This window comes from Odocoileus virginianus, chromosome 5, assembly GCF_023699985.2.
Source record: "Odocoileus virginianus isolate 20LAN1187 ecotype Illinois chromosome 5, Ovbor_1.2, whole genome shotgun sequence".
NCBI classification, from domain to species: Eukaryota; Metazoa; Chordata; class Mammalia; order Artiodactyla; family Cervidae; genus Odocoileus; species Odocoileus virginianus.
In genome coordinates, this window is record NC_069678.1 from 42,623,480 (window position 1) to 42,647,823 (window position 24,344).

Below are 24,344 nucleotides of genomic sequence, written 5' to 3' on the forward strand. Positions count from 1 at the left end.
TTTTGTTGAAGCTACTTTGCATTGAGTGGTGTGTCACTTGCTGAGAGAGCCTTGACTAGTATCAATTCCCAAAGTATAAAAGCAAGATTCAGTCTTCCCCCTTATAGCAAAAATTGTACTAAGCATACTAAATTAAGAATTGTGCAAAATCAGCCCCAAATAAATGACAAGTATGTAGTATGAAGGGAAAGCAAGAGAAAACAATTGGTGGCATACTATCTAGAACAATGTAGGTAAAGCCACTGACGAGAGATTTTACACTGGGCTTTCAGTGTTGAATTGTACGGGAAGGAAAAAGGTTCAGCAGCCTTTTCATTTATCCCAGAGAAGAAAACTTTTATTTGGTTAGTGATTATTTTCTTAGCCACAGTATAGATAGATATGAGGTTATCTGCAGATCAGTAAGTGACAAAGAAGAACATTGCTACTTGAATGAAAAAGGCTTTTTTCTAGATGCTGGTAACCATGTTTATTCATGGAGAATGTTCTGCACTTGACTATGTGTTTCTTGACTTTGACAGTTATTGCAGAAAATAGTGAAAAATTTAACAACGGAGCTTATGGTCACCGAGTATGAGTTTTTAGCATACTGTATGAAGAAACGGGCAGCAAAGACAAGAGTTTTTTTCTCCACATGACAATGATGTTGGCTGTTAAAAGGAAGGGTGCTTCTTGGCTTGGGAAATGAGGAATGAGATGAAGACATTTCTTCATGACAATGATACTGCTGCTGATGCCATTTCAGTGACATCAGATGGCTTGCTCAAAAGTATTATTTTCAGTCCTAAAAGGAATGGATCAGGATTTCTTAAGAAAGCTGAACTCTGATGGAACTGGCTTAATTGCTAGGAGTAAGTGTCATAATATTTGAATTTTTAAAATGGATAAAGATATTAATGCTCTGACATGGGGCATGCTATTTTTGAAGAATTACTCCATCATTATAAAGAATGCAAGCAATTCAGTGAAGTGCAAAGGAGAAGTTATAAAATCACCCCAGATTCCACACCATTAGTACCATGCTAGGCTTTCCTCTATGTGCAAACAGAAATAGAAGCCTAGAGACCCACTGAGGTACTAACTAGACAGCACTTATTTAATAAAAATTATATCATACTTTTTAATAGAACATCTCCAATTTAATTTTACTTATATTATAAAATCCAATTTAGTAGAAGAAACTGAAATGAAAATAAACGTTACTGGATTCAACACAAGAAGTTGAAGTAAAAATGAAAGCTGCTGATAAATGTTCTTTCCCCACAAAATAATTACAAAATTATAAAAAGAATCATTGAGAAGTTAGAGTCATTATCTTATATTACCACATGCACTAGTTTTAGACTATTAGTTGACTTCCTGCCGTAAAAGATAAGGAAATGACCAGTCTTACTTCCTTTTCCTACCTTCCAATTTTGTTAGCTATCTTTTTCTAATTTTGCTAAGGTTTAAAGCATTTACATCTGGTTCTGTAACTTTAATTCCCATTCTTGTGTGTGTGGTTAGTATGACAAATAGATTCAGTGTTCACCATGGGTTTTGTCTCTCTGCTTCCTCATTACTGAGTTCTTTTTCAAAGACCCAGTTGGATGTGAAGGGGCCATAGGTTTTCTTTTAATTACTCAAAGAGACTTACCTTGTGCCTTTAAATTAAATGCAACTTGGTTGGGTATACTACTATTGGCTCACATTGTCTTTCACTTAGAACTTCATACCATTGCTGTCTTTTGGCACCAAGTAATACTAAGGAGATATCTGAGATAGTCAGATTCTGCCATCACCTTGAGGGTCTTAATTTTATGCATAAAAATTTTAATCCTTGTAGTTCAAAACCTTCACTGGACTATGGTTTGGTGTTGAAAGCTGTGTGTCAATTTTTCCTGGAAAGACATTTTTTTTCACACACTATTTCATTTATAGTTTCTTAATTCAAGGATGCCAATTGTGGATTATCTTTGTTCACAGTGTCCATGACCACCTGTGAATTTTAATATCATTTACATTTAGTATCATTATCTCACTGTAATAGAAATCTTACCTATTAGTACATCTGTGGCTTTATCCCCCTTACCACTGTGTATTTTCATCTTTTTTGTCTGTGGAGATGTTTGAGTGCAATCTATTAATGTATCTTCAAAGATATTTGAAAATGTATTCTATCATTTATATGTGGAAAGTAAGCAAGCAATCATTTATAAGCTGGAAAAGGCAAGGAAACTTAGAGCCTCTAGAAAGGAATACAAGCCTGCCAATGCTTTGATTTTTCATCTAGAGAGACTCACTTCGTATGTCAGCTGTAAGATAATAAATTTGTGTCATTTTAAATCACAAATTTTGCGGTAATTTGTTACAGGAGCCAAGGAAAAACTAACATGTTAAAGTAATCACTGGTTGTGAGTATTACTACCCCATCAATAATCAGACAATGAACCAACTGGGTTTCTCTCACCAACTCTTTATCCCCATCCCACTTTCCTTTTGGCTGTTGCATTAACATCAGCATTAAGAGATAAGCAAAGAGGAGAGAGAAAAAGTTCACTTAAAACTCAACACTCAGAAAACTAAGATCATGGCACCTGGTCCTATCACTTGATGAGATGGGGAAACAATGGAAACAGTGACAGACTTTATTTTCTTGGCCTCCAAAATCACTGGGGATAGTAACTGCAGCCATGAACTTAAAAGACGCTTGCTCCTTGGAAGAAAAGCTATGACAAATCTGGATAGTGTATGAAAAAGCAGAGACATTACTTTGATGACATAGGTCCGTTTAGTCAAAGCTATGGTTTTTCCAGTAGTCATGTATGGATGTGAGTTGGACTATAAAGAAAGCTTAGCACTGAAGAATTGATGCTCTTGAACTGTGGTGTTGGAAAAGACTCTTGAGAGTCCCTTGGACTGCAAGGAGATCCAACGAGTCCATCCTAAAGGAAATCAGTCCTGAATATTCATTGGAAGGACTGATGCTGAAGCTGAAACTCCAATACTTTGGCCACCTGATGTGAAGAACTGACTCTGAAAAGACCCTGATGCTGGAAAAGATTGAAGGTGGGAGAAGGGGACGACAGATGATGAGAGGGTTGGATGGCATCACGAACTCAATGGACAGAAGTTTAAGTAAACTCCGGGAGTTGGTGATGGACAGGGAGGCCTGGTGTGCTGCAGTCCTGGGGTTGCAGAGTCGGATATGACTGAGAGACTGAACTGAACTGAAATACTCTAAACTCAATGAGTCTGGTGTGTTCAACTTTATGTTGTATCATTAAGAGGATAGTTTGATGCCAAGGGTAAGTCAGACCAGGAGTTATGGTTTCAGTCACCACCCTCACTCTACCTACTGTTTCCTAATATCCTAGGGAATAATAGAAACAAGCAGCAGGTGAAGTGAGGTCTGTGACCAGTGTTTGTTTTTTTCTTTTTGGTTTATGGTGAGTCTTGATGTTATTTAGTCACTCAGCTGTGTCTGACTCCTTGCGACCCCATGGACTGTAGCCTGCCAGGCCCCTCTGTCCATGGGATTCTTCAGGCTAGAATACTGGAGTGGGTTGCCATTTCCTTCTCCACAGGATCTTCCCAACCCAGAAACTGAACTTGCTCCGTGGCGTCTCCTGCGTTGCAGATGGCTTCTTTACCACTGAGCCCTGGGGGAAGCCAGTATTAGCCAAGTATAAAGCATTATGAAGGGAGACGACCGGAAGCCATTCACCGAGGGAGTACACTCACTGGGTGTACTCATTTGTTAGGACTGCTTTTACAAAGTACTACAGACTGGGTGGTTAAACAACAGAAATTTATTGCCTCACATTCTTGGAGGCTAGAAATCCAAGACCAAGGTGTCAGCAGGGTTGGCTTCTTTTGAGGCCTTTCTCTCTGACTTGTAGATGGTCCTCTTCCTCTTATGTTCTCACATGGTCTTCCCTCAGTTTGTGTGTTCTCTCTGTCCTAACCTACTCTCATAAAGACACAGTCTTATTGGATTAGGGCCCAACCATGTGACCTAATTTTACCTTAATTATCCCTATAAAGGGCCTACCTTCAAATATGATATTCTGAGGTACTGTGGGTTAGGACTTCAACATAGGAATTCTGGTAGGACACAATTCAGCCCTTGTCAGAAGGCATATAGAAAATGTTCAGCAAAGCTAAACTGAAAGTATTTAACTTCATATCCAATATTTGCAAGAGAAAAGTTGAGGGAATTTCAAATGATGATAGCTCTGGAGTGAAGATATGCCCAGATCTTTAGAACCAGTTACATACAGAAATGAGGAAACTAGAATTTACACAAGCTTAACAATGATAAAATGAAGAAGTCACTGGTTATAAAATGCATCAATGTTTATAAACTTTTGTAGTAACAAAACAAAAAATGGTAAGTTATTAATTACCTAAAAAGGTATTTCTTGAGGTAAATGACAACTATAGTAATACACATTAATCAACCTGGCTTAAACCAGAAGAGGTAATGGTGAAGCTCAAAAACACCTCTAAAGAAAAAAAAATATAAATTCATAGTTCACTATTACAAAGTTAGGATGAGGGCTCTTCTAGTGTTAATCTTTAAAATATGAATATTTTCAAACATTATTTTATAAGTAATTTAGACTAATAGTATCAGGAAAAAGTAGAAACACTTTAGAGACTATGGAATAAATCTAGCAGTTTCTCAGTAAACACCCAGTTAGAATAGGCTAGTGGCCATTTGACCGTCTATTGCTCTGTTCTCAACCAAATACATAAGAACTAGGAATCCATAAGCATCTGAAGTATACACAGAAAATAAATCAGGAAATAAGGGTACTAAATAGAATCCAAGACTCAAATTGTTTAATCCTTTCAAGATATTTTAATTTTGCAGTTATTAATTAAAAAACACAGTTGTTTTCAGCATTTCCTAGCTACAGGAGTGCATAGGAAATTCCATTCTAAATAAAGAAGTAATTAATTAATGAAATAACAACACACCTTAACATTTTACATTGATAGGTTACAGTTTACAAGGTGCTTTCACATACATTATTTCATTTGATTCTTCAACAAGCAGAAAAAACAGTAGGAAAGAAAAATGATTTTTTCAGGTTTACAATGAGTATTTTCAGGCCAATGGGCACTCACCACAGGAACGTATCAGAACAAGACAGCAATGCCCACAAGCCACAATATCATTTTGGTAGGCTGACAGTTTGATATCAATTGGATATTTAGCATCAGTGAAGGAGGAAGGAATCAGAACAGAGATGAGGTTCTCATGATATTCAAAGAACTGTAAGAACACTGTAAGAATTAAGGAGAAGAAAGATGCCCTAGAATATCACCTTACTGAGACTTACTTCAAAGCATGTTATCCCCTCAGAATGTCAAATAAAAAGAGTCTCATCACAACATGGGGAAGTTAGAAGGGACCTTAGAAACTGCCTACTGGAACTCGTCCATTTCACAGATAAGAGAACTGAGGCCAAGATCACTGCTGATAGTGACAGACAAGGCTTGACACTCAGGTGCCTTGACTTCAGTCTATGGCTCCTTTCCCAGCAATGTCATCTCCTTATTATTTCTTCGGTTTCAAATAATGTAATCTGAGATTAAATACTGATTCATTCCACTTATTTCTTATTCAAGTTTTTTAAATCTTATTTTTGGCTAAATTGTGGCTGAAACTGGGAGTTTTATATAATTCTAAGATATTCTATTCAGTGTATTTGAGTGGTTGGAAATAGACTCCCTTGATGGACTGGGACAAAGCTTGCTGATGTCCTTCAGATGGGAAGTTAAACGGAATGGCTAAATAGCCCTCAAAGCCAATGCATGCCTAGGGTCATCCACCCAGGCAGATTTTATGGCAAACTGTGCCAGGCAGTAGTAATTTCATGATTTTCTTTTTTCTTTTTTTTTTAGAATTCATAGAACTCTTTTTAATTACTGAAAACTAAAAATGCAGTAATCAAATTGTCACCCTTATGATTTACCTAAATTATGTAATAATTTTACAATAATATACAACATAGGTACCATAGCATTTATAGCATACATAGTGAATACATGATCAGCATGTTCTTGGGTCTAAATGAAATACAAAAAACCTAAAATATTTTATACAAATGATGTTTTAGATTTATTAACATGATATACTGTTACATAAAATTTGCTACAGCAAAGTATTTCATATTTTCCTTGCACATTTTAAATATAAGTGGACCAACAAATCAGTATCAGCCTTAAGTGACATGACCATGCAGAAACGCTTGACAACCAAAAGATGCACAGACTGACGCAGAGAACATCTCAGAGAGATTTCTTCAGCATCTTCAAAGGTCTCACAAAGGTGTGGTACACACGAAGATAAGTAGAATCAGTGACCTACCTGCACCGGTAATGAAGCTGAGTGTTTATACACATTAAGATCAGTTTGATTAAACACAACTCATATGCATGTAAATTGATCATAAAAATGAACACAGTTTATTTTCAACAATTTTGGTGTGTTGTTTTAAGATAGGTCACTGACACACAGAAATAAAACCAAAGAAATTTAAAAGCAAAGAAAAAAATATTAAAAAATTGAGTTAAGCCATGGATTCTCAACAAACAGTGAACGAAATGGACAAAAGTGTTTGAAATTTCCACATGATAGCAATGTTATTAAGTCAGCTGGCAAGAAAAAAAAGTATATTAAAAAAACAAGTACTAAAATTGTATTTGCATGATCATAATTCCATTTACTGAAAGAAGCTAGAAATGATGACATATCTAAAAATACCACACCTCAAAATTAAAATACAGTTGTGGCAGTTTTATAAACTTGTCCCCTTTCCTCATTGCTGAGGTGCAGGACGGAAGCTGAAGTCGCAGCAGTGCCTCCATCTCAGGCTGACACATACAGTTCACCGGCATAGTTACCTGGCAACAAATTTTGTTCTTAACTGTGACAAAACAAAGCAAAGCAAACAAACCAAATACCTCTACACAAAAGCGCCTCTATGTCGTTTACAAGAGTCAAGCCATTTGTTTGGCTTAGATGAGTATTTGTTCACATCAACGTTCTTTTTAGTTCATTTCTCTTCCTTTAAAAAGTTAATAATGGGGACTTTTTGAGAAACTTAAAAATTTGTCTTTTTCATTTAGTAATGTTCTATTAAAATACTGTCTAAAATCCTTATGGAAAGTTAAAGTTTATAAATCTTAGAACTCTACTCTTGATACCTACATAAATGCTGGTACCAAGTGAGAGAATCTGGATGATTATGATCCATGTTATTAGCTTTTCCTGCAAGTGAGACACAATTGTCACACTGCACAGGTTGGTCACTTATTTACTCAAGGGGAGGATGACAGAAAAGGCAGTGAAGTGAGAAAGAGCTTCTGATCTGTATGAATCCAAACTGCTGGGTCTAGCTACTCTGCATTAGTGAGTTCTAGGAAAGTTAATGTTTTATTTGTGTAAATATCCTCGGTGAAAAGACATTCTATCTTTAAAAACTGTCCAGCATTTTGGCAACAACTGAGTATGAGCTATTCAAAGTAAAAATAATTATTAGAAAGCATATCCTCAAGCAACTGACCAACACAAATGTTGGTTAAGAGTTACTAAAAGCAACATTTATCCTTCCCTTCCAAAGTCACATAGCCGTAACACTGCCCATTTGAAACACCAAGAAAATAAAATGAGCACTATTTGCAGAAAAATTAATGGAAATGAAACAGGACGGAATGGATGTGGAAGAAGAGAAGAATGATGACCCAAAGGGAAGCGGGAGGGTGTCTAGTTCTGTGTTATGGCACAGACAATGCTCGCTTAGCGGTGCCTTGTTACAGAGGTGGATGCAGAGTGCACACATGGATGACGGGAACAGAGACCTCACTCAGTCGCTGGAATGAAGGAACTCGGTAACTGCTTTGACAAGGACGGTCTCGGCTCTGCCTTATCTCTTAACAGAGTGCAAAGACTGAGTGTGAGCTCCCATGTCATCTTGTTGCTCTAAAATTCACAAAATTCTTTCCCACATTTTTCTGTTATAGAGACACGGATATCTTCTTCTTCATAGTCATCAAAGTTGCTGGTATCTCCAGAGCCTCTGAACTTTGGTATGAATGGAGCTTCAACCTGTAATTGAGAAACAGAGAAAACAAGAGTGATATTATGATTTATTATAAAAAATATATATTTGGCCTTAGTGTCAGTTCCTGGCACAAAGCCTTTGGATCTCCTGAGTTGAGCATGGCAAATGTGTCTTTTGTTATGTTAATGAGGTGTCTTTGGGAAAGCCCATAGGTAACTTAAGTAGGGTGGCTGGTTGCCAGGGTACCCAACACTGTGATTAGAAGGTTGGAAATTTCAGTTCACTACCTGACCTGGGGAAGGAAAACATCAAGGTTGTATATTGTCACCCTACTTATTTAACTTATATGCAGAGTACATCATGCAAATGCCAGGCTGGATGAAGCATAAGCTGGAATCAAGATTGCTGGGAGAAATATCAACAACTTCAGATATGCAGATGACACCACCCTTATGGAAGAAAGGGAAGAGGAACTAAAAAGCCTCTTGATGAAGATGAAAGAGGAGAGTGAAAAAGCTGGCTTAAAACTCAACATTCAGGAAACTAAGATCATGGCATCTGGTCCCATCACTTCATGGCAAGTAGATGGGGAAGCAGTGGAAACAGTGACAGACTTCATTTTCTTGGGCTTCAAAATCACTGTGTATGCTGACTGCAGCCATGAAATTAAAAGATGCTTGCTCCTTGGAAGAAAAGCTATGACAAACCTGGATAGCATATGAAAAAGCAGAGACATTACTTTGATGACATAGGTCTGTCTAGTCAAAGCTATGGTTTTTCCAGTAGTCACGTATTGATGTGAGAGCTGGACCATAAAGAAGGCTGAGTGCTTGAAGAACGGATGCTTTCAAACTGTGGTGCTGGAGAAGGCTCTTGAGAGTCCCTTGGACAGCAAGGAGATCAAACCAGTTAATTCTAGAAGAAATCAACCCTGAATATTCATTGGAAGGACTGATGCTGATTGCAGTCCTTGGGGTTGTAAACAGTCGGACACGACTGGGCGACTAATACCACAACCTGATCTCAGAGGGAAGAAGGGCTGGAGACTGAGTTCAATCAGACTCCCCTGGTGGCTCAGTGGTCAACAATTTGTCTGCCAATACATGGGACACAGGACACACTGGTTCGATCCATGGGTTGAAAGGATCTACTGGAGGAGGAAATGGCAACCCCTTCCAGTGTTCTTGCCTGGGAAATCTCATGGACAGAGGAGTCTGGAGGGCTATAGTCTTTGGGGTCGCAAAGAGTCAGACATGACTGAGCAACTGAACATTCACACCAAAGGGTAGTAATTGAGTCAATCATGCCTATATAATGAGGCCTTCATGAAACCCCAAAAGGAAAGAGTTTGGGTTTTGGAGAGCTTCTGGGGTGGTGAATCAGTGGGGATTTGGGGAGAATGGCATGCCTGGAGAGAGCAGGAAACTAGGATCCCCTTTCTACACACCTTGCCCTAGGCCTCTCTTCCATCTGGCTATTCTTGAATTACACCATTTATAATAAACTGGTCAATCCAGTAAGCAATGTTTTCTCAGTTCTGTGAGCCAGTTTAGCAAGTTAATCGAACCCCAAGGTTTTGGGGGGAATCTTGATCTATAGCTTGTTAGTCAGAAGCACAAACTGGACTTGCAGTTGGTATCTCCAGACAGGAAGTGTCAGAAGTGAGTTAATTGCTCGGTTGCATGGAAAAAGAGGAAAAAGAAATGCCTGAGAATTTCCAGACACTAAGGAAAATAAATCCTTATTATTACTAACGCAGTGGCAATCTTTAAATGCCTTTAAGTCCCTAAATGATAACAACATTAAAAGAAGAAACAAACTATAGGTTTGCTATTAATCTCAACATCTTCATTCAAAGTATGGTACAGGCCAACAAACTTGAGATTTCTAGGATAATTCACTGCTGCCATCAAAATGCTGGTAATTAAGGTTACAAAAGATGAGATGGTTGGATGGCATCACCGACTTGATGGACGTGAGTTTGAGCAAGCTCTGGGAGTTGGTGATGGACAGGGAGGCCTGGCATGTTGCAGTTAATGGGGTTGCAAAGAGTCGGACATGATTGAGCAACTGAAATGAACTGAAAGTTACAGAACTCCAGCTTTCCTTTATCAGTTTATTTCTGAAGTCTATTTTTCGGTTCTCCTTTCCTTAATTCCTCCCTGTCTAGGTTATTTTTTTTTTATTCCCAAGATTATTTTGTTTAAAATATCTGGCTATCAAAACTTTCTGGGAAATTTGAAAAAAAAAAAAAGTCTTTTAGAATTACAAAATTGTTAAATTCTGAACATTTTTTCCAGTCCAGAGCTGTTTCTAATATTTATACCAGTGATTTACAACGAGTTTTGATTAATATGCCTTTACTAAAACATCTTTGAGTATATATCACCAATAAATGTAGTTTTTTATTTATAAATAATTTACACACATGGCTAAATTATTACAAGATACACACAAACAAGACATCTAAAAAAATAAGGTAAAAAATAAGTAGGAATAGGAAGTCTAATTGGTTGCCTTGTGTGCCCTGTATGGGGGCCTGCAGGTCTGCACCACACAGAACAATGAGCTAGGCAGACAGTAGCTTCATGTCTAGCCAGGCAGTAATTTAGGATTACAGCTATTGAGCCAATCATCTCTAGAAAATGACTGTACAGTGTGAGCTGTCCAGGCCATTTTCTTCCATTTCTGTCTTTCTGCCAGATGACTTTGACTATTTTGTTGTTCATGAGCACTTGGTCAAAGAATAAAGACTATGAAAACTATTCAAATTTACTATCATTTTTGCACTTATCTACACACTTATCAGGGACATGATACTAAAACAAATGGCTATTTTTAAAGTACTGAATTATTTCTATTCGTAAATTATCCAGAGATTCCCAAGTTCATTTCTGTTAATCATCAAGATTTACTATCAATCAATTTGCCCAATACAATAACCTGTTATACTGTGCTACTTCTCAGCAGATAAGCTGTTTAACCTAGATAAATTAAGCTCTTTGGAAAGGGCTCATCATTTAGATGAGCAGTAGCAATTCTACCCATTTTAAGAGTAACTGTTTAAAATACATGATATGCATAGAATAGTAAATATTGGCTAAGTAACAGGAGAAATGTTTATTTCTAAATATGTTTTAAAATATTCAAAATACATCATAAATTTTTAAAATATTAATAAGGACAAACCTCAAGGAAATCTAATTAATTCATCTAAATATAGCATTAATTAACAATACTATAACAATAAAGATAGTATAGTGATAATTACAAAGGGATATAAATGATTTTACAGGAAAATATAAAATTCAAATATTAATAAGAGGCAAAAATTTAAGAGGCCAATATCCACAGAATTAATTTGTTTTCATTTCCAAGGTATAAATATAATTCCTATCTTTCTTAAATTTCCCGAAGAAACATGGAAAATTTCCAACCTAATTTTATGAATCTATATAATTTCAACTCCAGAAAAACAAAAACTACAGGTTGATAAAATTTAAGACTATAGAAGTAAAAATCCTAAATGAAGCTTTAGCAAATTAATTTCAGGCAGATATTAAAATAATAATACCCTATGATTGAAGGATATTCATTTCAGGAATGTTAGGATATCTCACCAATATAACTCTTTACACTAACATGTCAAAGAAGATAAAATACAATATACTGGCAGTCTGGGATATTTCCTTAACCTGATCAAGAATACTTATCCAAGACAAATGGCTATATCTTATCTGGTGGTAAAGCATAAAAAGCATTCCCATTCAAAAGAGAACAAGATAACAGTGTTCAGCAGGCCCACTATTTTAAAATGTTATTCTAGACATTCTGGCATACACAAATAAAACAAAATGGAAATAAAAGATACTAAAAAGAAGACAAATGACAAATGACACCTTTACCCATTGTGATGATCTTCCAGTAAAATCTAAGGAAACCAATAGCAGAATTTACTTATTAAGGTGGCCAATCATAATAAACATAGAAATGTTTTCTCCCCCATACTCTTAATGGGAAAGAAACATACTCACAGTAGCAACCAAAATATAAATTTAAGGAAAAACTTTAAGAAAGAAATTGGACTTGTATGAGGTAAGGGATTTCTAAAACTACCAATTAACAGAAAATATTTGAATAACTGCACAAATATAACATGTTCATTATGAAGAATTTTCAAGATTTTGGTTTTCTTTTAATTAATACACATAATCCCAATTAAGATCCCCCAATACAACATAAACATTTGGGAAGACCAACAAAACAGAGGAATTACTGCTTACTGGGTACATAGTTTCAGTTCTAGAGGAGCAGGTTCTGGAGATGGATGGTGGTGATGGTGGCACAACAGCATGAATGTACTTAACGTCCCTGAACAGAACACTTGCATTTGGTTAACATATTAAATCTTATGTTATGTGTACTTTACTACAATAAAACTGGAGAAAACTGAGATATGTGTTTTTTATAAATATTTATACAAATTCCACAAATTAAATATATAAGTATTTTGAAATTGAAAAAAATCACATTTTAAACCTACATAAAATGATGTGGTGGTTCCCTGATGGCTCAATGAGTAAAGCATCTTCCTGCAATGCAGGAGCAGCAGGAGACTCGGGTTTGATCCCTGTGTGGGGAAGATCCCCTGGAGGAGGGAATGGCAACCCACTCCAGTGTGCCTAAAAAGTCCCATGGACAGAGAAGCCTGGCAGGCTACATAGTTCATAGGGTTGCAAAGAGTTGGACGTGACTAAGTATGCATGTACAGTCTGAAGTTGAGAGGAAAATGAAGGCCTGGAGGAAGCAGATTTACTATTGAAGGTAGTTACTAAAGTCATGGGAATGGACTATAGTGAGGAAAAGCACAGAAATAAAAGGAAGAAATATGCCAACTGTTAATAGAGGTACTGTCTGAATGATGGGATTATGATGATTTAAAATCTATTTACTTAACAAATTACCTCATGACAACTGAATGAAACACACCTCAACCAGCAAGAAAAATAGAGCCAATCTATTTAATTTTTCTCTCCAAACTATTTTCTTTTGCATTCACTATTTTAACCTAAATGTTGAGGATGAGAAATCTGATGCTTTAAAGCAGTTAAGTAATTTGCTTGAGATCTCACTCTTAATGGTTGGCTGATCTGGGATTCAAATCAATGTCCACCTAACCTGAGTTCACACACTTTCTACTGCCTTCTGAGGCAGTCTTCCTACTCTGAAAATGCTCAAAGTATAAAATTTAAGCAGAGAATATGTAAAAATCTATGAATATCTTAAGAAGCAATGTACTGATTTCTGGTTTGGGCTTTATTTTAATCTCTCTCTTTAGTGGCTAAGTCATGTCCAATTCTTGCGTCCCCATGGACTGTAGCCTGCCAGGCTCCTCTGTCCATGGGATTCTCCAGGCAGGAATACTGGAGTGGGTTGCCATGTTAAAAGGTCTTTAACGAACAAAGCTAGTGGAAGTGATGGAATTCCAGTTGAGCTATTTCAAATCCTAAAACATGATGCTGTGAAAGTGCTACACTCAATATGTCAGCAAATTTGGAAAACTCTGCAATGGACACAGGACTGGAAAAGGTCAGTTTTCATTCCAATCCCTAAGAAAGGCAATGCCAAAGAATGCTCAAACTACTGCACAATTGCACTCATCTGCCACACTAGTAAAGTAATGCTCAAAATTCTCCAAGCCAGGCTTCAGCAATATGTGAACTGAGAACATACAGATGTTCAAGCTGGTTTTAGAAAAGGCAGAGGAACCAGAGATCAAATTGCCAACATCTGCTGGATCATCAGAAAAGCAACAGAGTTCCAGAAAAACATCTGTTTCTGCTTTATTGACTATGCCAAAGCCTTTGTGTGGATCACAATAAACTGTGGAAAATTCTTCAAGAGGTGGGAATACCAGACCACCTGACCTGCCTCTTGAGAAACCTGTTTGCAGGTCAGGAAGCAACATTAGAACTGGACATGGAACAACAGACTGGTTCCAAATAGGAAAAGGAGGATGTCAAGGCTGTATATTGTCACCCTGCTTATTTAACTTATATGCAGAGTACATCATGAGAAATGCTGGGCTGGATGAAGCACAAGCTGGAATCGAGACTGCTGGGAGAAACATAAATAATCTCAGATATGCAGATGACACCACCCTTATGGCAGAAAGTGAAGAGGAACTGAAAAGCCTCTTGATGAAAGTGAAAGAGGAGAGTGAAAAAGTTGGCTTAAAGCTCAACATTCAGAAAAATAAGATCATGGCATCTGGTCCCATCACTTCATGGCAAATAGATGGGGAAACAGTGGCTGACTTTATTTTTTTGCTCCAAAATCACTGCAGATGGTGACTGCAGCCATGAATTTAAAAGACGCTTACTCCTTGGAAGGAAGGTTATGACCAATCTAGACAGCATATTACAAAGCAGACACATTCCTTTGCCAACAAAGGTCCGTCTAGTCAAGATTATGGTTTTTCCAGTGGTCATGTATGGATGTGAGAGTTGGACTATAAAGAAAGCTGAGTGCCGAAGAATTGATGTTATTTGAACTGTGGTGTTGGAGAAGACTCTTGAGAGTCCATTAGACTGCAAGGGGTCCAACCAGTCCATCCTAAAGGAGATCAGTCCTGAGTATTCATTGGAAGGAGTGATGTTGAAGCTGAAACTCCAATACTTAGGCCACCTGATGCAAAGAACTGACTCATCTGTAAAGACCCTGATGCTGGGAAAGATTAAGGGCAGGAGGAGAAGGGGACAACAGAGGATGAGATGGTTGGATGGCATTACCAACTCAATGGACATGAATGTGGGTAAACTCCAGGAGTTGGTGATGGACAGGGAGGCCTGGTGTGCTATGGTTCACATGGGGTCGCAGAGTCGGACACGACTGAGTGACTGAACTAAACTGAACTGAAAGGGCTAATGTGATCCTGGAACTGGGAATTTGAAGAACCCAGAATTAAATACGTTGTTGTTATTTAGTCACTAAGTCCAGTCCAACTTTTTTCAATCCCAAGGACTGTGGCCCCCCGAGGGTCAATAGTCCATGGGATTTCCCAGGCAAGAATACTGAAGTGAGCTGCCATTTTCTTCTCCAGGGGATGTTCCCAACCCAGGGATTAAACCTGTGTCTTCTGCATTGACAGGTGGATTCTTTTACCCCTGAGCCACCATGGAAGCTAATATAGATGTGATTTAACAGCTCAAACAATTTAAAGCATTTAACCTTTCTAAGCTGATTTTCTTATCAGTAAATTGGGGAAAATGGCATCACCTATCCCATAAAATTACTTCAAAGATTAAAATGAGACATTACAGTGTTGCTTTTATAAATGTTAAAGCACTACATTGGTGCTAGGAAATTTAGGGGAAATATGGTATGTCTATTTATTCCTGGAGGAGGAAATGGCAACTTACTCCAGTATCCTTGCCTGGAAAATCCCAGGGACAGAGGAGACTGGAGTCCATGAGGTGGTAAAGAGTCAGACATGACAGAGCATGAAAACACAATATTTATTCACTACATCTAAAATCTATTTTAAGTTGCTCTGGACTGTGTTCTTGACTACATAACACATTCAGTTGAGATAATAATGCTAACAGCAATGTTTCATGAATTTAATGGTTAGAGAGTATCTGAATCCCTCTTTGAGATACAAAGGCTGTACTGGATTCACATTGCTTTGGTCTTGCTATGTTTTCTATCTGCTGAATTAAAAATTTTTTTAAGTGTTAAAAAAAACCTTTTATAAGACTATAAATTAGAAAAATGACTATTTACAATTAGAGCATTTACATTTTTTTCCCATGGAAATTCACTCATATGGCTTCATAGCATTATTAGATATGGTAAATTTTGGAGACATTAGATGTTTTGGTTTTATAGGGAAAAAAAGAAAAAATTAACATATTCAAGATGAAAACACTTCATATGAATTATCTTTAACTGGGCATTTAAGAAGGAAAAGGAGAGATAAAGGTAATTCAGCATAGCAAAAGTTTTTCTTAAATGTCTAAATTTATCCCAAAGGTAAAGTAGTGATGATTGAAAAATATCTTAATGAATCCAACAATTAAATGTTACTAAATCTGGCTGTGTGCCAATTCTGGGTAGGTGAGTATATTTGTTTACATATTGTCTTACTAATGTGATTTTACATCATTTTGAAGTGCAAATTATTAGGACACTAATATGTACTTGCCATGGCATTATGAAAAATAAAAGGTATGGGTAGGAAAAATTTAACAAAGAAAATATTTCCAATTTATGATCTATACAGACATACACTTTCCCTTGTATGAAGGAGAAAACTCATTTAAATTGTGAGCTATAAGGTTCTTTGTTGTTTAGTCGCTAAGTCATATCTGACTCTTTTGCAACCCCAATGGACCGTACTTGGCTAATTTCCTTTATCCATGGGATTTCCCAGGCAAGAACATTGGAGTGGACTGCCATTTCCTTCTCCAGGGATCTTCCTGACCCAGGGATCAAACCCACGTCTCCTGCATTAGCAGGCATATTTTTTACCACTGAGCCACCAAGGAAGCCCTAAAAGGTTCTTTAAGTCTTGCGCAAGATTAATTCAAAAGGTAAAAAACATTAAAAGTTTGTGCCAAGTTGAAGATACCTCTACTACATATAATTTAAATAGTAACTTGAAAAGCTTTTAAATTAAAGAAAGAACAGGCTCACCTTTCTCTGGTAAATAGCAATCCAATCTGTTGTGGCAAACCACTTGTGAGTTTTTATATCACTCACACCATTCTTTAGATTTCCAAACCGCTTTGTTAAGTCTACCTGCAGTAGGTTCCTTAGAAGGTCCTTGAGATCTGAACTGAAGTGAGAAGGGAATCGAACCTGCAAAACAGAGCATGTGATAAGACACACATTCTAAGATTCAAGACATCTCTGAAAGGTATTTTTTTAAATGTGATAGATCATTATATAAACATAAATATGCAGTGCTGACTTTCAAATACTTTTAACTACATACTTCAGTCTCCACAGTAGTCTTTAAAAAAGATAATTATTTAAGTGAATGAATTAAAACTGTTCTCTTAAGATCTTGCTTTGGTCATAAACTTTGGAGCTACTATTGATGTGGCAGAGAATTGGACTTGACGAAGTGACTAACACTTTCACCTTCACTCCAGAAAAATGGACCCCTCTCCAGAAAAATGTGCATAATTATAGAACTTTTCCAGCAATGTCAGGTTTACCCATCTTCAAGAGAGACCCCTTGGATCCCATATTATAAACTTTTGCCTTAGAAACAAATTTAAACGTGTAATTTAAATAGAAAAAGCAGCATATGAAAGATATCAGTATGCACATTTTTTAAAGAGATGATCAAAAAAGCAGTCTAAAAATGATTATAAAAACCCACACTGCCTTTCATAGCATAGGAAACCACTTTTCTTTCACTAGTGGGTGACTTTTAAGTATAATTCTGCTATTATGCAATAGTACAAAAATGATTTAGGTTGGTTTAAAAGAAGTTTCCACTTTCTATATTGTGAAGATTTTATAATTAGTTGATTGGCCTCCAGCCTTAAAAACAAAGAAAAAAACTCCAAATAAGTTAAGATGTTATATACCAGGTAATCAATAAAACAAAGTACCAGTCATTGGAGACCTAGGTCTACTTTCTGTTTTGTTTAAACACTCTTCTCTAACTCTCTATTCCAACCTAACTCCCAGTTCTCACCCTATTAATATGAGTACTGAAAAATTAAAATGGGCACTATTAAGGGATGATTTTAGAATGAATAGCTACATCTATGCCTCCTTACTATTTTCTTTCATTATTACCTTTTCTCCATTGTCCTATGAAACTGTGTTCACTCATTTCCACTGCCCTCTTCCCCATCAAACACACAGGTATGTATGCATATAGCTACATGTGTGTGAGCACGTGCACTTTCATTTTAATCCCATTTTCCTGTTGTGTGCCCAATTTCATGCTCCCACCTTCACTAAACATGAACACCATTCTCTGGATTATCATGGCCTTAACTTCAAACTGACCATAAACCTTGAAGAAATGCTTTAAAGGGTTAATAGATACATCTCTGAACCAGCATTCTTTCTTTGGTTCTCTACAAGTGCCACCGGCACCTGCAATTTGCATTGTGTACCATGACATAACCTCAGGTGATCTTCACCATGCACTCATTCATTTAACTCTGCTGCAGTATTCGTGCATGTATGTCTCACTCAGACTGAATTTCCGGAGGGAAGATACTGTGTCATTTTTGTGTTTGTAGTTCTAGGATTTATTAGATCACTTCAAATAAGACAGTTCACCCATCTGACAATAGTGTATTGAGTACTTACTATGTGCCAGGTACTATTCTAGGTGCTGGATGCACAAACAGTGAATGAAAACAAGTCTCTGATTTCTTGGCACTTACATCCTAGTTCAATATGACATTCTTGATAAATACAGTATTAACTATATTCTATTAATAAATACAGAGACCACAAGTCTTTTCTATACATCTGAGAACAGACTTGTGGACTCTGGGAGAAGGCGAGGGTGGGATGTTTCAAGAGAACAGCATTGAAACATGTATATTATCTAGGGTGAAACAGATCACCAGCCCAGGTTGGGTGCATGAGACAAGTGCTCGGGCCTGGTGCACTGGGAAGACCCAGAGGGATCGGGTGGAGAGGGAGGTGGGAGGGGGGACCGGGATGGGGAATACATGTAAATCCATGGCTAATTCATTTCAATGTATGACAAAAACTACTGTAATGATGTAAAGTAATTAGTCTCCAACTAATAAAAATAAATGGAAAAAAAAAAGAATTATAATTTTCTCCAGAAAAAAAATAAATAAATAAAATAAATAAATAAATACAGAGAAACTAAGATTCAGAGACATTATATACCTTACCCAGTCATCGCACCAGAAAGCAGCAGAACTAGACTCGAAATGTAGTCTTACAATTCCCAGCCACATGAATTTTACTCTTTATTACACTTCAAACGTATAGAACTTCTTAATTTATATTCTGACTTTGAAAAAGTTCAACGTACTTGACATAGATTCTTATGTTTTCAAAGCAGAAGTTAAAACAGGATGCAGAGCTAGAAATTTATGGCAACACTAGGCTCATCATCATAGTCTTTTGACTGCTACTCACAGCTATTCTGTAAATAAACGTTTCTCAAAGTGTGGTTCCAGGGATCACTTTCATCCACTAGGAAGCAGAGGAAAACAATGCAGATGCCTGGGGCTTACTTCAAAGGTGATAATGGTACTGACCTGAAAATCTGAGCTGCTGTCTCTAAACAATCCATCTACACATGAAAGTTTGGGAAACACTATTTGCAATGCTATTTACTACGTTAAGCAGAAGTTGCTTTTTTTTTTTTTTCCTGCTAGTGACAGATCAAAAAACAATTTTAGTATAAATAATAAACTAAAATCACCATCATAACAGAGGAAAACTAGTACTTGTCTCAAGTAACCAAAGACTATTTGAAAGTTGAAGGTTTGGCGTCAACTCATATTAGCGACTAAAAACCTCATTTCTGCAAAGCTTGTATTAGTACAGATTATAAGAGGTTATATGTTCAAAAAAAAAAAAAAAAAGACATGTGAACTACCACCCTCTCTAGTTCCTACTTTTGACACAACGGCTTCTTAGGCACTGTGCCAAATACTTTACACGCACTGGCTCATAAAATCCAAAATATAACAGCTAAGTAAGTATGATTGCCCCCATTTTATACCTGATGCAATTAAGACCTATAAGGATTAAGCAATTTGCTCCAGATTACAGAGATAGTAAGTGGGGGAGCTATAATAGCAAACCAGGACTCTGACTTCAGGATATATACTTTAACTTCAGGTTACTGTCAGGAACCTTATAAAAGACTGAAATTTTATCTTAAAAGTATGCACATTTCTTTATCCTACTTGGAGCAAACTAGAGAATACAAGGTATTCAAAGACACATCATCCACTTTAAAAATACCACAATTATTTATAAAATGATTATATTCTAATTTTGTTTTGATTCTTAAGAAATAACTTATTTGAAGTAGACTTCCAGGACTTCCCTGGTGGCTCAGACGGTAAAACATCTGTCTACAATGCGGGAGACCTGGGTTCGATCCCTGCGTCGGGAAGATTCCCTGGAGAAGGAAATGGCAACCCACTCCAGTACTCTTGCCTAGAAAATCCCATGGACGGAGGAGCCTGGTGTCCATGGGGCCGCAAGGAGTTAGGCAGGACTGAGCGACTTCACTTTCTTTCACTATCTTCATTTAGAATAGAGGTTTCATGAACTGTTTAATGTAATGTGTCAGTTATTCTCCCCTTCATGAAGTTCAGAATGATAGTGATGTACTACAAATAAACCTTTTGAATTCAGGTAATATGCAATGAAGTGGATAAAGAATACAGACACCTAAATAAAATAGTTCCTTACTTGGAATGCAAATACAGTGATGGTCTTGAATTAGTTAATGAATATGTTTGTTTGTTTAATCCTCAGAACAGTGTTTCTCAAGTGGGAAGTAGTGGTAGAGGGTTGTGATGGTAGATATCAGAATCATTTGGGAAACTGAAATTCTATACGTGTCCTCCTCACTTCCACATCACACCTTCTTTTCCCCCAGAGATTATGATAGGTAGCCCACACTCCCATAGTAAGCCATATTAATGATGGGTATTTGTCATATCCTTAAAATATACTAGATGGGAAATAATGAGAATGATTGTGAAAATATTGTTTTCTATGATTGTTCTGAAATGTAATCAGAAATGTAGGTACTTTGTTTACTGAACGTTCCAAAGAGCTATGTTGATTTACTAGCTGAAATTAGCAAAAAACAGAAAATAAATGAAACATCCAGTCCCATCACTTCATGGCAAATAGATGGAGAAACAGTGGAAAACAGTGGCTGCCTTTATATTTTTGGGCTCCAAAATCACTGCAGATGGTGACTGCAGCCATGAAATTAAAAATGCTTACTCCTTGGAAAGTTATGACCAACCTAGACAGCATATTAAGAAGCAGAGACATTACTTTGCCAACAAAGGCCCGACAAGCCAAGGCTATGGTTTTTCCAGTGGTCATGTATACATGTGAGAGTTGGACTATAAAGAAAGCTGAGCATCAAAGAATTGATGCTTTTGAACTGTGGTGTTGGAGAAGACTCTTGAGAGTCCCTTGGACTGCAAGGACATCCAACCAGTCCATCCTAAAGGAGAAGGACTGATCTGATTGGAAGGACTGATGTTGAAGTTGAAACTTAAAGACTTTGGCCACCTGATGCAAAGAGCTGACTGATATGAAAAGACCCTGATGCTCGGAAAAATGGAGGGTAGGAGAAGGGGACGACAGAGGATGAGATAGTTGGATGGCATCACCGACTCGAGGAACATGGGTTTGGGTGAACGCTGGGAGTTGGTGATGGACAATGGAGGCCTGGCATGCTGTGGTTCATGGGGTCGCAAAGAGTCGGACACGACTGAGTGACTGAATTGAACTGACTGATGTTTTAAATGGAAGACTTTTATTTATAGTATGTTAACCTGGAAACAGCAAAGACTTCTATAATGGGAAAAACAATGAACTCTTCCTTCAAAACTTTATCAAATTCTAATATGCATTGTTTCTTTAACTATTATCAATTCTAACATATGTAGATATAGAAAGTAAAGTCAGAACTCTAGAATACTGCAGCTAGATGGAGTTTAATTTAGTCTAAACCTTCATTTTAAAGATAAGGAACCTGTTTTTTAAAAAAATAAAAATAAGGAACCTGAGCTCCAGTGAGACTATCAACTCAGCTTCATTGTTGGGAAAATAACTTCATTCTCCTGACTCCTACATCTTTCTTCAGGCCAGAATAGCACAAAATATGTGATAGGGCAAATAATGTGAAAGCAGCTGTAAAGATTTGGAAAAGAGACAGTCTAACCCCATTAAACCAGTAGATCTAAGTGATAAGGTTATTGGAAACTGGGATTATTTAACACGAAAGAGGGCTTTGTGCAGTATGTGCTCCTTAAAGTGTTTGTTGGATGTTTATCCTCTAATATTTCCTGTTTAGGATTCTTTTTCAACCTTTAGAGACCAAGTTCAGAGAAGGTAATGGCACCCCACTCCAGTACTCTTGCCTGGAGAATCCCATAGATGGAGAAGCCTGGTAGGCTGCAGTCCATGGGGTCGCTAAGAGTCGGACACGACTGAGCAACTTCACTTTCACTTTTCACTTTCATGCATTGGAGAAGGAAATGGCAACCCACTCCAGTGTTCTTGCCTGGAGAATCCCAGGGAAGGGGGAGCCTGGTGGGCTGCCATCTATGGGGTCGCACAGAGTTGGACACGACTGAAGTGACTTAGCAGCAGCAGCAGAGACCAAGTTACTTCTGAGTTTCCTAATGATATATTCTTAAGAATAAATCTACTTCTGTAGTGAGGTATACACACATAAGCTTTCAATACATGATGTGCATGAAAAACATCTGAAATAATTTTAAAAATATACATATAATTGGAATACACAGAAGACCAACTGAAATGGTATCTTTCAGAGTGGGCATCTATTTCATGAAAGCTTCATGAAGGCAGAGGCCATAACTGATTTGCTGTATCTAGCACTGGTCATATATGATGAGGTTAATAAATATACAACAAATACATGGACTTAAATTCAACGAACACTGATTCAATATCTATATGCTAGGCACAGATGCGCTTGGGATATAGTAGAAAAACCAAAGTAAGACAAAGATTCCTGCCTCCACAATGTTCACATTCTAGTGAGAAAGAAACTTAGCAACAAACGTGACCCTCTAAAAATGTTGTCATCCATCATTCCTGGCAAAATCTTTCTTCGTAAGGTCTTTAATTTTTTACTCTGAAGAAAATGGGGGTCACTGCAAGGTTCTGAAAGGAGTAACAAGATCTGACAATGTTTTTTAAAGTACTCTAGTGACTCAAAAGACAGCAGTATCAGTGGAGGTGGTAAGAAGTAGCTGAATTCTGTGCATATTCTAAAGATAGAGGCAATATGGTTTTCCTATGCATCAAATATGGTTTGAGAACGTTGGGGTGTTTTGGTCTGTGTAGCTGAAATTAACTGCAAGGATGATGCTGCCATCAAATGAGATGGGAAAGATGGTGGGAGGAACAGATTTGCTAAGGAAAACAAAAATCTGTCAGTTTTAGACAGGTTGAATTTGATATATTTATTAGACCTCTGAGTGGAGATCTCAGGAAGTTGGATGCAAAACTATGCAACTTATGAGTCACGTATAGCTAGTATTAAGCTTCCCCGGTGGCTCAGATGGTCTGCCTGCAATGTGGGAGACCTGGGTTCGATCCCTGCATTGGGAAGATCCCCTGGAGAAGGAAATGGCAACCCACTCCAGTATTCTTGCCTGGAAAATTCCATGGATGCAGGAGCCTGGTAGGCTACAGTTCATGGGGTTGCAAAAGAGTCAGACACGACTGAGCAACTTCACTATCTTTCTTATAGCTAGTATTAAAAGTTATACAGAGGATGTGACCACCAATGAAAGATGTGCAAAAAAAGAAGATCAAGCTAAAGAGATTTAGAAGGAAAGATGAGTAGGGGTAGTGATATATGTACACATACAGCTGATTCAGGTTGTTGTACAGCAGAAAGTAACACATTGTAAAGCAATTATACTCCCATTAAAATAAATTTAAAAAATTAAAAGAATGAGGATATAAATCCAAGCATTCTAGTATCTCCTTTTTAAAGAGTTTCATGAGAATTATATGTTTTTTAAGCCAATTTAAAAAAAAAGGAAACATGAGTAATTCAGGAAGAAAGCTAAGATCATGAAGAGTCACTGAAGCCAAATGAAGGAGTAATGAAAAAACCACTGAACTAGATTCTATTTCCTGCTTTGCCACTAACTAGCTTTTATCTTGGAGAAGGAAATGGCAACCCACTCCAGTATTCTTGCCTAGAGAATCCTGTGGATGGAGGACCCTGGTGGGCTGCTGTCCATAGGGTCGCACAGAGTCGGACACGACTGAAGCAAGTTAGCAGCAGCAGCAGCTTTTATCTTTGGGCTATTCGGAGCCCTGATTTACCTACATATAGGATAAGGGAGTTAAACTAAATAAAATGGAACATTCTTGTCATCTCAAGAATTCTACTAAGCTATTTCTTTTGTAGAAAGAATACCTGGGTTCCAATCCCAACTCCAGTTCTTTATACTTTAGGCAAACTTCTACCTTTCTGATAAGTGAGATAACCTCACTTATCTCATCTGTAAAATGATA

General features: G+C 37.2%; 1 protein-coding gene across 11 annotated transcripts in view; it reads right to left on the reverse strand.

Moving 5' to 3' along the window:
* Window positions 1-4,823: 4,823 nt before the first annotated feature.
* The window catches only part of PRKACB (protein kinase cAMP-activated catalytic subunit beta), a 152,377-nt gene continuing 132,856 nt past the window's right edge, over window positions 4,824-24,344 (reverse strand). For all 11 annotated transcript variants that reach the window (XM_070467829.1, XM_070467826.1, XM_020891275.2 and 8 more), the window contains 2 exons: window positions 16,755-16,919; window positions 4,824-8,101 (listed from right to left, as the gene is read on the reverse strand). In XM_070467829.1, the coding sequence (XP_070323930.1) occupies window positions 7,976-8,101; window positions 16,755-16,919 (291 nt within the window). In that variant the 3' untranslated portion in view covers window positions 4,824-7,975. The remainder of the gene's footprint in view (window positions 8,102-16,754; window positions 16,920-24,344) is intronic.